Source organism: Hemiscyllium ocellatum, chromosome 6 (genome assembly GCF_020745735.1).
Source record: "Hemiscyllium ocellatum isolate sHemOce1 chromosome 6, sHemOce1.pat.X.cur, whole genome shotgun sequence".
Classification (NCBI taxonomy): Eukaryota; Metazoa; Chordata; class Chondrichthyes; order Orectolobiformes; family Hemiscylliidae; genus Hemiscyllium; species Hemiscyllium ocellatum.
Genome location: NC_083406.1, coordinates 90,028,209 through 90,040,348, shown reverse-complemented (window position 1 = coordinate 90,040,348; position 12,140 = coordinate 90,028,209). Strand labels below are relative to the sequence as shown.

The following is a 12,140-nucleotide window of genomic DNA, read 5'->3' as shown; positions in this document are numbered from 1 at the left end:
AGCTTCTATTGCAAACTTTTGCATAAGAAAAATGTGACTTGGGAGCAGGAATAGAATATTTGAATCCTTGAACCTGCTCCACCTTTTCAGTAAGATAAGAGTTGATCTGACTGTGGTGTCAACTCTCACTTTCCCATCATTCCCCCATAACCCCAGTATCCTTCTGTCTTTCAAACATCTATTTAAATCTACCTTGAATATATTCAGTGAACCAGATCCTACTGCTTGTTGAGGAAAAATATTCCATCGGCTAATGAAACTTTGAAAGGAAAAACATTCTTCTCTTCATCCAAAAGGTAAACTTCTCATTGTTTAAACTGTCTGCCCTATATCTAGTCTCCCACAGGAGAAATTTTGCTCCTGGTATTCACCCTACTAAGCCCCCTGAAAATCTTAATTTTGAATTCCCATTGTTGCTTTCACTTGAGATAATTTGTCTCAAGTATTTTTTGTTTTTGATGTTGATTAATATTAAGTTTTGTATGAAGCTCATAAAATACCCTACTGTTCTTTAGTTACTTGATTATAAGCTAGATAAAGGTCTCTTATGTGGCTGAGATTTTCAAAATTTGAATTGATGCATGACAAAGATATTATAATATGCAGAAAGAGGCCACTCAGCTCACTCACTTATTTGAGTTTCTATCTAACTGCACTCCTCCAAGTTTATTTCTCAATTCTGTTCTCGCTCTACATTTTAGCTTCTTGGTAAATGCTTTTATTTAGTTTGCCTCAACTACTCCTGTGATTGCGCATCTTGCCAGTCTCTGGATAAGGTACAATGTTCTTTTTAAGTTGCATTGCAATCTGAAATTTCCCACACAGGCTGCATACAAACTGCCCTCTTTAGGTTACTATGCATGCATGGCAGCAGAAAAAACATAAAAGGCCTTGCACTTAAGTCAGTTAAGCCTGAGATCGGACATTGTCTAATAATGATATCAACTGGTATTATAAAACACTTATCATTATCATCTGCAATGTTTTGTGGTGATTTTCAGAAGCTTGACAGTCCTGCTGCTTTCATAAGAAGATTCACAGTCAGTCCCTGAAGAGATTTATGATCACTTTACAGCCTTTTGAGTCTTTCATATCTATGCTCTATAATCTTCCCAATAATTTACTCATCTCATGGGCCTGAACTTGAGAAAATGGTGCGAGAATCTTAAAACATCATTGTCCTCCTGTTGCAAATGAATAGTGATACTGTTCAGTCCCTCTTTGGTGCACCTTCACCATTCTGTAATGTTTCCATGTTTGGTTTCTCCTTTACTACAGGGTGTAACAAAAGAGAAAAAAAGTGATTAGTGTCCAGTGAGATAAAGGTGGTACCCTCTTGATTTGCACCCACTTGTCATCATCCTGACAGCCCACTGGCAACCTGATTTTTCAGAACTGAGGTTTGAGATGCTGTTACTAATCCTACTCTTTTAGTTCAGCTGCTGAACTAAATGGTACTAGGCTACCCTTACTGGCATCATCCTCCAGTGCCATTTTAAGTACGGGCTCAAGGAGAATTGTGTGATCTCACCAGTATTTGAATCCGTGAACAATTGACTATGTAATTCTAGCATCAATTTCTCTCTTTATTCTTTGAGGGGACTAGGTTTAGTGAAATACTTTTAATTAAAAACCAAGGAAGTATTTAGGTAGAGTCGTAAAGATAGAGTTTAATGAATCGGTGGGTGCCTCTTTGAGGTGAGTTGTGATGTCACTGATTTCAATCATGCATTCAATGTTCTAAAAAGACTTCTGGATCCTGTATAGCATGGAGCATGTTGCTGTGTAGCTTTACTATCCTGTACAAAAAACATAGTTTGACATTAACTAAGAAGTCTAGCTAGAGCTGACTAACATACGTTAGAATATGATCCAATGCATCCTGCTTTCTAACTTAGCTCTTGACTCTTGTTAGCAGCCTCCCCGTTCCTACTTTTTCACTTCTTTGATATAAATCTGGCTAAAAAGTCTACTGCTGCTCCTAACTCATATGATTGTATGAAAAGGACTTGGGGAGAAATACTGCTATCAAATTTCTTTCCAACGTCCCAGATATCCCTAAACCTGGCATCTAAGGGGAGACTAACTCTTTGCTGTTCTGGTTCTTATAGAAAATGTGATCAAATTCTTTTTAGTGATTTAATGGATTATATGATAGTATATTTCTACTTTGCACATGTTTTTCTCCCCCTTCTGATCCTGTGAAGCCTTCAGGACTACAATTAGTCTGCATAAAGCTGTTCGAAACTCTGTCTCCTGTATTGGGATAAAGTGAGTTTTTTAAAAACCTAGTGTTCTACTGACTGTGGCTTTTGCATCCTGACAAATTAGGTAAACTGCACTATCTAAGTTAACAATTTAAAATTTAAATCTAATAACAGCTTTGATTAGAAATATCAGGGTAAATATTGGTATATCCCATGATTTTAAGAAAACTATTCTGTACAGCTTGACTTGGTATTGTCACATTGATAATATGGAGCTAAGTTAACAATCTCAATTTCCTCTAATAGCTTTACTGTAGATAAATGTGTCTTTGGGTATACTAAGCAGTGAGGTTACAGGCTTAAGTACAAAACCACATGATGATGATCAAAGTATTTGCACTTCCTGGATTATGTTGTGCAATTTTTCACTGTCAAAGATCTAAGTCTTGCTTGTATCATTTGATTGTCGATGGAGACTGATATCAGCTCAACCAGTCATTGATTTGATAGAGAATGATGTACTTCTATTAGCACCATGATGCTGACAGCCAAATGTCAAAGAGGCAGAAAATCAGTGTTTCAACCCTAAACATGCCCCAGTGAAGAGACTATTTCAAATTCAGCTCATGACTAACTGGAAAAATTTTCATTCAATCTAACTCAGTTCTAGAACAATGGTATCACATGAAATTAACCAAATTAATCACCTGTGTTTGTACTACTGGGTTCAAATGATCGTCATTTGTCAAGACTAATTTCACAAAAATGATACTCAAATATGTAGCCTCCTGGAGCTTTCCTTGCCTGAAAGAATGACCCAAAGTTACAACTCAAAGGCAGCATTCCAGCAGCTTGAGATTGAGCCAAAACATATTTGGAGAATGAAGGATGTGTGGGAGGAAGAGAAAGGGCAAAAAAAAAGATGCTGATCATCATCACACAGATTTGGTTTTTGAAGCCACAAGGACCATCTGTAGACCGATCTAGTAAACATTCTGTAGAAAGTCATATATTCTTTTGGAAATTTTAGATTAGCTTGGCAGAGTAGAGAAGGACACAGACCTTGCTGTGCATTCTTCTGGATGGCTGAGACTGCTTTAACCTTGGGACAACCTCTAATGAGGTTCCTGAAGAAGGGCTCATGCCCGAAACTTCGATTCTCCCACTCTTTGGATGCTGCCTGACCTGCTGCGCTTTTCCAGCAACACATTTTCAGCCACAACCTCTAATGAGGTTGGCTTGGCCTGATGTCATGGCCTTCAATGTTTGTGCTGAGGACAGAAAGTCCTATACTGGCATTTCCCATCTACTTGAATCTCCAGTACAATGCTGAAAAAGGCAGTTCTGATCTCCCCTTGTTTACCATGTGCAGGACAAATGTCAGAAACTGTAGGGCAGCTCCAGACTGACTGTGTGCTTTAAAGAGTACTGTGGCCTTTCAAAGATGACCTGGCTTCCAGGGATGCTAGAGTTTCAGCGGACTTCCACTGAGTGGCAAGTTGTTCCAGTAATGACAGTGGTAAGATAGACTAGAGATTGGCGTGAGAGAGATGCCAAATGGGCATGCTAATAAGGCAAATTTGATTTAAATAGGATGAGAAAACCCACCAGGCCTCACCTTGAAAAACCTTCCAAAAAAGCTCGATGCATTTTGGATTAGCCAAAAGAACGTAAGTATCAGCTGAAAGTTTCTGTACAGTATGTTTTGGAAGAAATAGAAATCATCTGGTGCAAACCATTATTAAATATTCTAGTTCTTGCCAATTTTGAATGAGCTTTGAATTGAAAACATTTTTATAGAAAAGAATCAGCACTGGTCTTAAGTACTTACTGATAAGGTAATTGGTGGATTAATCTTGTAACATTTAGGTAATATGCCAAATGTTCAGTCTTCCGGATGACGTGTGTTCATACTGGTCAAGCAGCTTGATTGTTATCTTAATTAAAGGGATGTGGAAAATACTATCCAAGCATTTAATATGATGCACAAAAATTTTAAAGTCATTGCTGACCTGAAAAGCATTAGAGAAGGTTTTTCTGAAAACTCTATTTGTAAAATTACCAAAGTTCAGAAGTAAGCTAAATTCCAATTATTTTTTCATTAAGGTACTTGCAACTGCTTTTGATCCACAATTCGGAGGCCAAGATTTTGACAAAGTATTAGTTGAGTATTTTTGTACTGAATTCCAAAAGAGGTACAATTTAAATGTAAAGTCTAAAATCCGAGCCTTATTGCGGCTGTATCAAGAGTGTGAGAAGCTGAAGAAACTCATGAGCGCCAACTCCATGGATATTCCTTTGAACATTGAGTGCTTCATGAATGACCTGGATGTAACTGGAAAGATGAATCGGTAAGTGCAAAGTAAATTTAAAATATTTTACAGCATGTGTGTACAGTTTAAAGTATTATGAACTAGCATACCAGTGGAACGTTATCATTGCTTTCATTTTCTAGATTAGCTGCCTAAGACCACTGCCTAGCCACAAATAGCCACTAATTATTAAACCAGAGATGCTATTCATTTACTGTACTCTTTTTAAAAAAAAAAGGAAGGCACTGTACTTTGTTAATGAGACTAGCTTATTAGTTTAGAAGAGACTTAGAGCATTTATCTTTAAAGCATTAGGTTTCACTTTCAAAAATTCTACATGCACAGTCTATTATATGCATTCCTTAAAAAGTTGATTTTTTTTTGTTTTAAATGATCAGTAGCCCATCAATCTGTTTTCTTCCAGAACTCACTTTGAAGAGTTATCTGCACACCTGCTGCAGAGAGTGGAGGGACCTCTGCAGTCAGTTATGGAACAAACACACCTCAAACTTGGAGATATTAATGCTGTTGAGATCATTGGAGGGTCCACGCGTATTCCTGCAGTCAAAGAAAGGATAGCAAATTTTTTTGAGAAGGCTGTCAGCACTACACTCAATGCTGATGAAGCAGTGGCCAGAGGCTGTGCTTTGCAGGTAAAATTTCGATTAAAATACTTATAAGCTTGTTCACTGCAGATTGTCGGTCTGCTTGAATTCTAAACAATAAAAATAATTAGAAACTGCAACAAAACCTTTTTAATCTGGCAAGAGTATTTTGCTGAAAAATTTGTTGCTGGAAAAGCGCAGCAGGAAAAAATGAAGAAGGGCTTATGCCCGAAATGTCGATTCTCCTGCTCCTTTGATGCTGCCTGACCTGCTGCACTTTTACAGCAACACATTTTTCAGCTTTGATCTCCAACATCTGCAGTCCTCACTTTCTCCAAGAGTATTTTGCTCTTAACCAAATATACCAGGAATTTAAGGGAACAGTTTCAGCCTTCAACTTTGATTATTTTATTTAATAACCTTGGTCTACTTATCCTTTTAAGTATATGTAATATGGATTAAATTGATGTTGAACTTTTGTGGACCAGGAAAGGGAAATGGGCTATTTCATTTTATTATTTGAATAATAATATTTGAATCAAGAGTCAGTAAATGATATATTCTTGACTGTTGCTTCTTATGACTAAACATAACAAAAAACTAAAGTATATTCTTGATCAGCAAGGTTTGGTACATAAGCAGGAATGTAGTGTAATCAGGTCAGCCACAACCCTAATGATGGAATGGGCTCAAGGAGCTAAATGCCTACACTCTTCCTAATTGGTATGTTCATAGCTGGATAAACTTGTTTATCCAAATACTGTACCTTAAAAGATGTTTATCTCCACAGTTACCCAGAATGTTCTTGGATTGGATAATGGTTGAAAGCATAAGAATAGAAATAGACCATTAGGCCTGTTAAGATTGCCCACCATTCAATACAATCCTGAATGGCCAAACACTTCAATGCGTTTTTACTCACCAAATCTCCATAATCCTGTGAGCCACTGGTGATCAGAAATCTATTAATCGCTACCTTAAACATACTCAAAAACTGACAGCTGTCTCTGGTAGAGAATTCCAAAAGTTCATAACCGTCTGAGTAAAATCATTTCTTCTCTCAATCTCCCATGCTTCAAAAATGTGTTTCCTGATTTTGACTCCCAACTGGGGTAAATATCTTGCCTGCATTTACCCCATATGTCCTTTTTAAGTAAATTGGATGTTTCAAAGAGATCATTGCTCATTCTTCGGAAGTCCAGGTTGCATTTTACCCAATCTGTCTTAATTGAACAATCCCACCTTCCCAGGAATAAGTCTAGTGAACCTTCATAGCACTTTCTCTATGGCAATAATATCTTCCCTAAGACAAGGAGACCAAAACTGCATATGATACTCCATGTGTTGTTTAACCAAGTAATTGTAAGTTTTCCCTACTCCTGTGCTAAAATAGTCTTGCACTAAAGGCTAACATTCTGTTAAGTTCCTGGTAGCTTACTACACCTTCATGTTAGCCCTCAGTGACTTACTGACAAGGACACCTCTGTCCCTTTTGTACATCCACAGTTTCAATGTCTTATCATTTAAGAAATATTCCTCACCACTGTTCTTCCTACCAAAATGAATAGTCTCACATTTTTCTACATTATATTCCATCTGTCAAGTTGTTGCTCATTCAGTAAGCTTAACCAAATCCTCCTGGAGCCAATTCATATCTTTCCCACAACATATTCCCACTTATTTTTGTATTGTCAACAAATTTGGGAATATTACAATTGGTCCCCACTTCCAAATCATTGATACATATTGTGGACTGCTGACAGCCAAGTACTATACATTGTGGTACACTATCAATCACAATCTGCCAGCATGAGAGAGACCCACTAATTCCTATTCTCGGATTGGCTAGTAGATAGAAAACATTAATCCATGCCTATGTTTATTTCCTGTCCCATATGCTTTAATTTTTTTAACCAACTTCCTAGGGCAAGAAGGAGGATATTGCAGAATTTAGGTGTACTACGTCCATTGGCTTTTCTTCATAAATTTGGTTAATAGCATCTTCAAAACAAAACTCCAAACTTGCCAAACACTATTTCCTATTTTCAAATCCACGCTGACTGTGCTCAATCAGATCATTATCAATCAGCTACCTATTTATCCTATCCTTTGTAATAGATTCTACCTGAACAGTTTCTTGGACCTCCTCTTGCATATTCTCTAAACTCCCCAATTCTCAGGACTACTGCACTGTCTGGCCACTTCATAGGCCTTTTCTTTGAATCAAATGGAATCTTGAATTACCTTTTTTAATTATGGTTAAATGGCCTCTTTGCATTTGTGCACCTTGAAGGAATAAATAATTGCTATAAGCCATTCTTTAAAAATTGTTAATTTATAGTCATGCTTTTTTAATGTATTTTCCCAATCCACCTCAATGAATTTGTGCCTCATGTCTTCATAGGGTTCCCCTTATTCAAATTAATCACCCTTGCTTCAGAATTAACGACATCACTTTTAAGAAATCTCCATTTCAAGAAGCATCCTTCTATTCCTACTATTTGTCTTCTATGACCAAGCCAGTTTTGTATCCATCTAGTCAGTTCATCCCTGATCTCATGAGACTGTACTTTCTGTACCAGCCTGCCATGACGTACCTGATCAGATGTCTTACTGAAGTCCACGTAGACAATAGCCACTGCCCTTCCCTCAATCATTATTGTCACCTCCCCAAAAAACTCAGTCATTTTGGTGAGGCATAATCTTCACCATACAAACTTATGCTGCCTATCACTAATGAGTCCATTCACTTCCAAATATGAATAAATCTTGTCTCAATATCTTGTCCAACAGCATCCCCATCTCTGATGTTTGGTTCAGCAGCATGTAATTATATAGATTATCTCTGTTTCTCTCCTCATACAGAAGAACAACATTGGTGGTTTTCTGGTCCTTTAGAACCTTGCCCGAGGCCTAAGAGGATGCAAAGATACCTGTTCAGACCCCAGTTATTTCCTCCCTTGCCTTCACAGTATCCTGGGATTGATCCCATCTGGCCCTGGGGACTTGTCTTCCATAATGTATTTCAAGACACCCAAAACTACTTCCTTCATTGTGAATATTCACACACCTTTCTTTAATCTCAGCATCCCTCCCTCTCTGGTGAATATTGATGTAAAGTACTCATTGACGATCTCACCCATTTCTTCCACACATAACCTTTTTTCCTCCTTGAGTGTGCCCAGTCTTTCCCTAGCTACTCCCTTGCTCTTAATATATGGGACTCCTCTTGACGCTGCTGGCGAAGGACATTTCATAGTCCCTTTTTAGTCCTCCTAACTACCCATTTGAACTCCTTCCTACTTTCTCTATATTCTTCAAGAATTTTGTCAGTTTTAAGTTGCCTAGACCTTGGGTATGTATTTTTTTTGCCTAAGCTGATAATTTACCCCATACCATATGGTCCCCTTCCTCACGGCACTATCCACATACTGTTTTTAAAAATCCTCCTGGACGCACCTAACATGCAAGCAGTTCATATAAAGAAGCATGTTTAAAGTCAGATCACTAAAACAAAATGAGCAGTTTTATTGTTCTACTTCAAAGATTAATTTTGCAGAAATTCCAAGACTGATGAAGATAAATGAAAGAAAAATGCCAGCCAAAAGGATAATAAGATCCCAATTACACCTAGACATGATCACCTGGCAGCCACATTATTTATTGGCTACTTACCTTTTCAAAGGAAAGCTCTATCATTCACTGTAGTAAAACGTACAATCTATGAATTTCAGTATGATTTGAGAAGTTGGCAGAACTTCTGGATCTGCCTTTCATATGATTGAATTTCAAAATCTGGTCCCTTATTCATAAATCCCATCACTTTCCAAAACTGGTCTGACTCCATGAAAATTTTGGAAGGACTGAAATGCTGACTTAGGCTCCAGCAACACTGGGACACCAGCTCGCAATCTGCCCTTTCTATTTTTCAGTGCTGGTGCAGTTTTTTGATATCTGGAATGGAAGCAATCTCCCTAGGTTCATGCCCTGTCTACCATGTTTAATGCTTCCCAGTTCACACTTCAACCATACATTGAACAGAAAATTTGATTCATTTGACTACTAATTTAAGACATCAATATCAGTGAAACAGGGTTGAAAATTTGCAAATAGGAATGAAACCCTAAGGGGAATTGTAGGGAAATTTATATAATCCTGGAAGTGAGGGGGTGAAAGTGTTGGTGTAATGGGCTGCCTATCTCCTATGTTGTAAAATAATTTTTGATTTATGTGGAAGGATGTTCTAACATATGATACTTTTTATTACTCTTGTTTATAGTGCGCAATGCTTTCACCTGCTTTTAAAGTACGTGAATTTTCCATAACGGACGTACTACCATTCCCAATATCCTTAAAATGGATAGCAGAAGGAGATGAACTGGAGGGGTAAGAGTCCAATTTCCAGTTGACAATTTTTAAAAATGTATATTAATTTTCTGTTAAGATTTTCAACAAAAGAACTAATTGTATAATGGTTTAGAATGTACAGATTGCTATTATTTCGAAGCATCATTAATCCAGTTGAAAGTGGCAATTGCTGAGTTACTTGTACACTCTTTTGAAGTACATTTTTCATTGTCTATTAGCAGTCATGAAGTCTTTTCCAGAAACCATCCAGTGCCGTTTTCAAAGGCCCTCACTTTCTCCAGAGAAAATCCATTTGAACTAGAAGCTTTTTACAGCAATCCCCAAACTCTACCTTATCCTGAAGTAAAAATAGGTAAGCATATCTTTTATACACATGTAAGCTTAATCCATGTATTTTCTTGTGATTTGAGTAAAACTGAACTATCATTGTAAGTCCCAAAAATGGTCAGAAGCTGGGATCTTGTCTTATGCTGCAAGAGCTGATGCTAATTCTTATGTTATACTACAGTTCTAAGATAAAGTCAACTTTGGGGAGCAGAAACCTTGGGCTGAATTTTACCAGAAATCAGTGTCCGGGTTTCTAGCTATGAGCTGCAACAAGCTTTCTTACACTATCTTCCCAAACTCTCCTCTACCAATATACAATGTCTTGCTCATTATGTTCTCCTACTTGCCACAGGCAGAAGTATGGCCACTTCTGGAATCTCACAAGGTTCATTGTGCTAGTGCCATCTTTTAAAGTCTAGCCATGCACCTGGTCAAGTCTTGACAACCTATAGCTTGCATATCTGGGGCAACGGACATGGGAAAATCAGGCTCCAGCTTTGGTTGCCAATAGGAACCTGGTGGACAGGAGATGATGCAGTCATTGGTCTTGGAGTGTGCCCTGGAATGTGGAACTTCTATCCAACAGAGGGCCATAACAAGCTGGAGTCATCATGTTTCTGCTCTGACTTTCATGTAGGGAATTGCTTCTGTCTAGTTTCTATCTGGCATGTGGGTGACTGGGGAAGCTGCATATCAATGAGATGAAATTATGTAATCCTGTAATGAAGATGTTAAATTGGCCTCTTGCTGCTTACTGAGCAAAATCTCATCTCACCTTTTAATGCTGCTATGATAAATGGGACTTCAATATGGAGAATCTCCTTGTTGATAATCTGGCATGATTCCCCCAACTTTCTTGCCATTGTCCAGAACATTAGTGGCTGAGAAGACTTAACTCTTGTTTGCATTTGCCTCTAATTTGAATCTCCTAAGGATGTAAACTGTTATCTTCAGTAGTGGTTATGTAATCAAATATCCAGGAATATGTTCAACTAGTTGGCAACCTTAAGCCTACTTATAAACTAGCTGAAGTCAGTTTGAAACTAACGAGTCATCTTTTATTGTTTAAAAATAATTTGCCTGTATCCTCGCCTTACAAAGGGGAGGTACCCCATCCAGGAGTTTGAAAAAACTGTCCATAATGTCAAACCACTTCAGAATCTTTTGATAAGCTTTAGTGAGATCACCTCTCACTTTTCTAAACCCTACAACAAGACATGGGTCAATTTGCTCAATCTCACATCATTCATTTTCTTATCTCAGAAACTTATCTAATGAGCCTCTGTTGTACCACTTTGAAGGCTTGGACATCTTTGCTGAGATATGAAAATCAAAATTGTGCTAGTTATGTTGGATGTTGTCTCACCAGCCCTTCGTAAAATTGTAGCATGACTTCAGAGTCCTTGTACTCCAAACCCCTTGTAGTAGAGATTGTGCAAACTTTGCTCCTAATTGTTTGCTATACCTACCTGCATGCTAACTTTCTATGTCCTTTTGTAAGTCCACATCCAAATTTCTCTGAATGTGGCCATTTTAATAGTTCGGTGCCTTTTTTAAAAAAAAAAATCTGCTTTTCTATTTTTGTTACTAAAGAACATAACATATCCATACATTATACTCTATCTCGCACTCCTTTTGGTTGTCTGTGTCAGTTTGCAATTCATTATTCCCTCACATTCCACCTTGGCTGTACACCATTAGCAAACTTGGATGCGTTTAATCTTTGATCTTGTCATCTAAGCGATGAATATCAAATGTGAGTAGCTGGGATCCCATCACTGATTCACGTCACACTCCACTGGTTTAATATGTCCTATACGTTGCCTATTGAGAACAATCAAAGAGTCCGTCTTGAATCAATTGCATGTTTCTTCCATTGCTCATATAAGGGAGCATGCAGACTGCGCTCATCCAGGCTGAATGTGGCAAAACACAGAGCAAAATGCCTAGTGTTAAGTTTGAGGCATGAATGAACAGACTTGTGGAACAATATGAATTAACAACTAATTTAAGATAATTGGTCAAGCTCTCAAGATGACTCATTCCTGGAAGTAAGATATATTGTTATTTAGGTCCTGCTAATATGTTCATGTCTCATGTAGTATCATAGGGACTCTGTAGGTTCCTGGTGCTTTCTCAAAGGCAACTTTTGACCAATCAGCACTCCTTCCTCTTTTTGTAGTATAAATTGTGTTGATTATTTGCAATGTGGCATTCTTGCATTTATTCTGATTAGTGCAGGAAATAAGTTTGGATAGTATGTTTTTCAACAATTATCCCAGTCACTATTTGTGTACAGGTAACATCTGCAGTACTTCTGG

At 37.7% G+C, this 12,140-nt stretch overlaps 1 protein-coding gene across 2 annotated transcripts in view; it reads left to right on the top strand.

The window, feature by feature from the left end:
- Positions 1 to 12,140, top strand: part of LOC132816810 (heat shock protein 105 kDa-like) — a 92,471-nt gene that overhangs the window by 39,623 nt on the left and 40,708 nt on the right. For both annotated transcript variants that reach the window (XM_060826774.1, XM_060826773.1), the window contains 4 exons: positions 4,314 to 4,558; positions 4,944 to 5,172; positions 9,404 to 9,510; positions 9,711 to 9,844. In XM_060826774.1, coding sequence (XP_060682757.1) covers positions 4,314 to 4,558; positions 4,944 to 5,172; positions 9,404 to 9,510; positions 9,711 to 9,844 — 715 coding nt within the window. The remainder of the gene's footprint in view (positions 1 to 4,313; positions 4,559 to 4,943; positions 5,173 to 9,403; positions 9,511 to 9,710; positions 9,845 to 12,140) is intronic.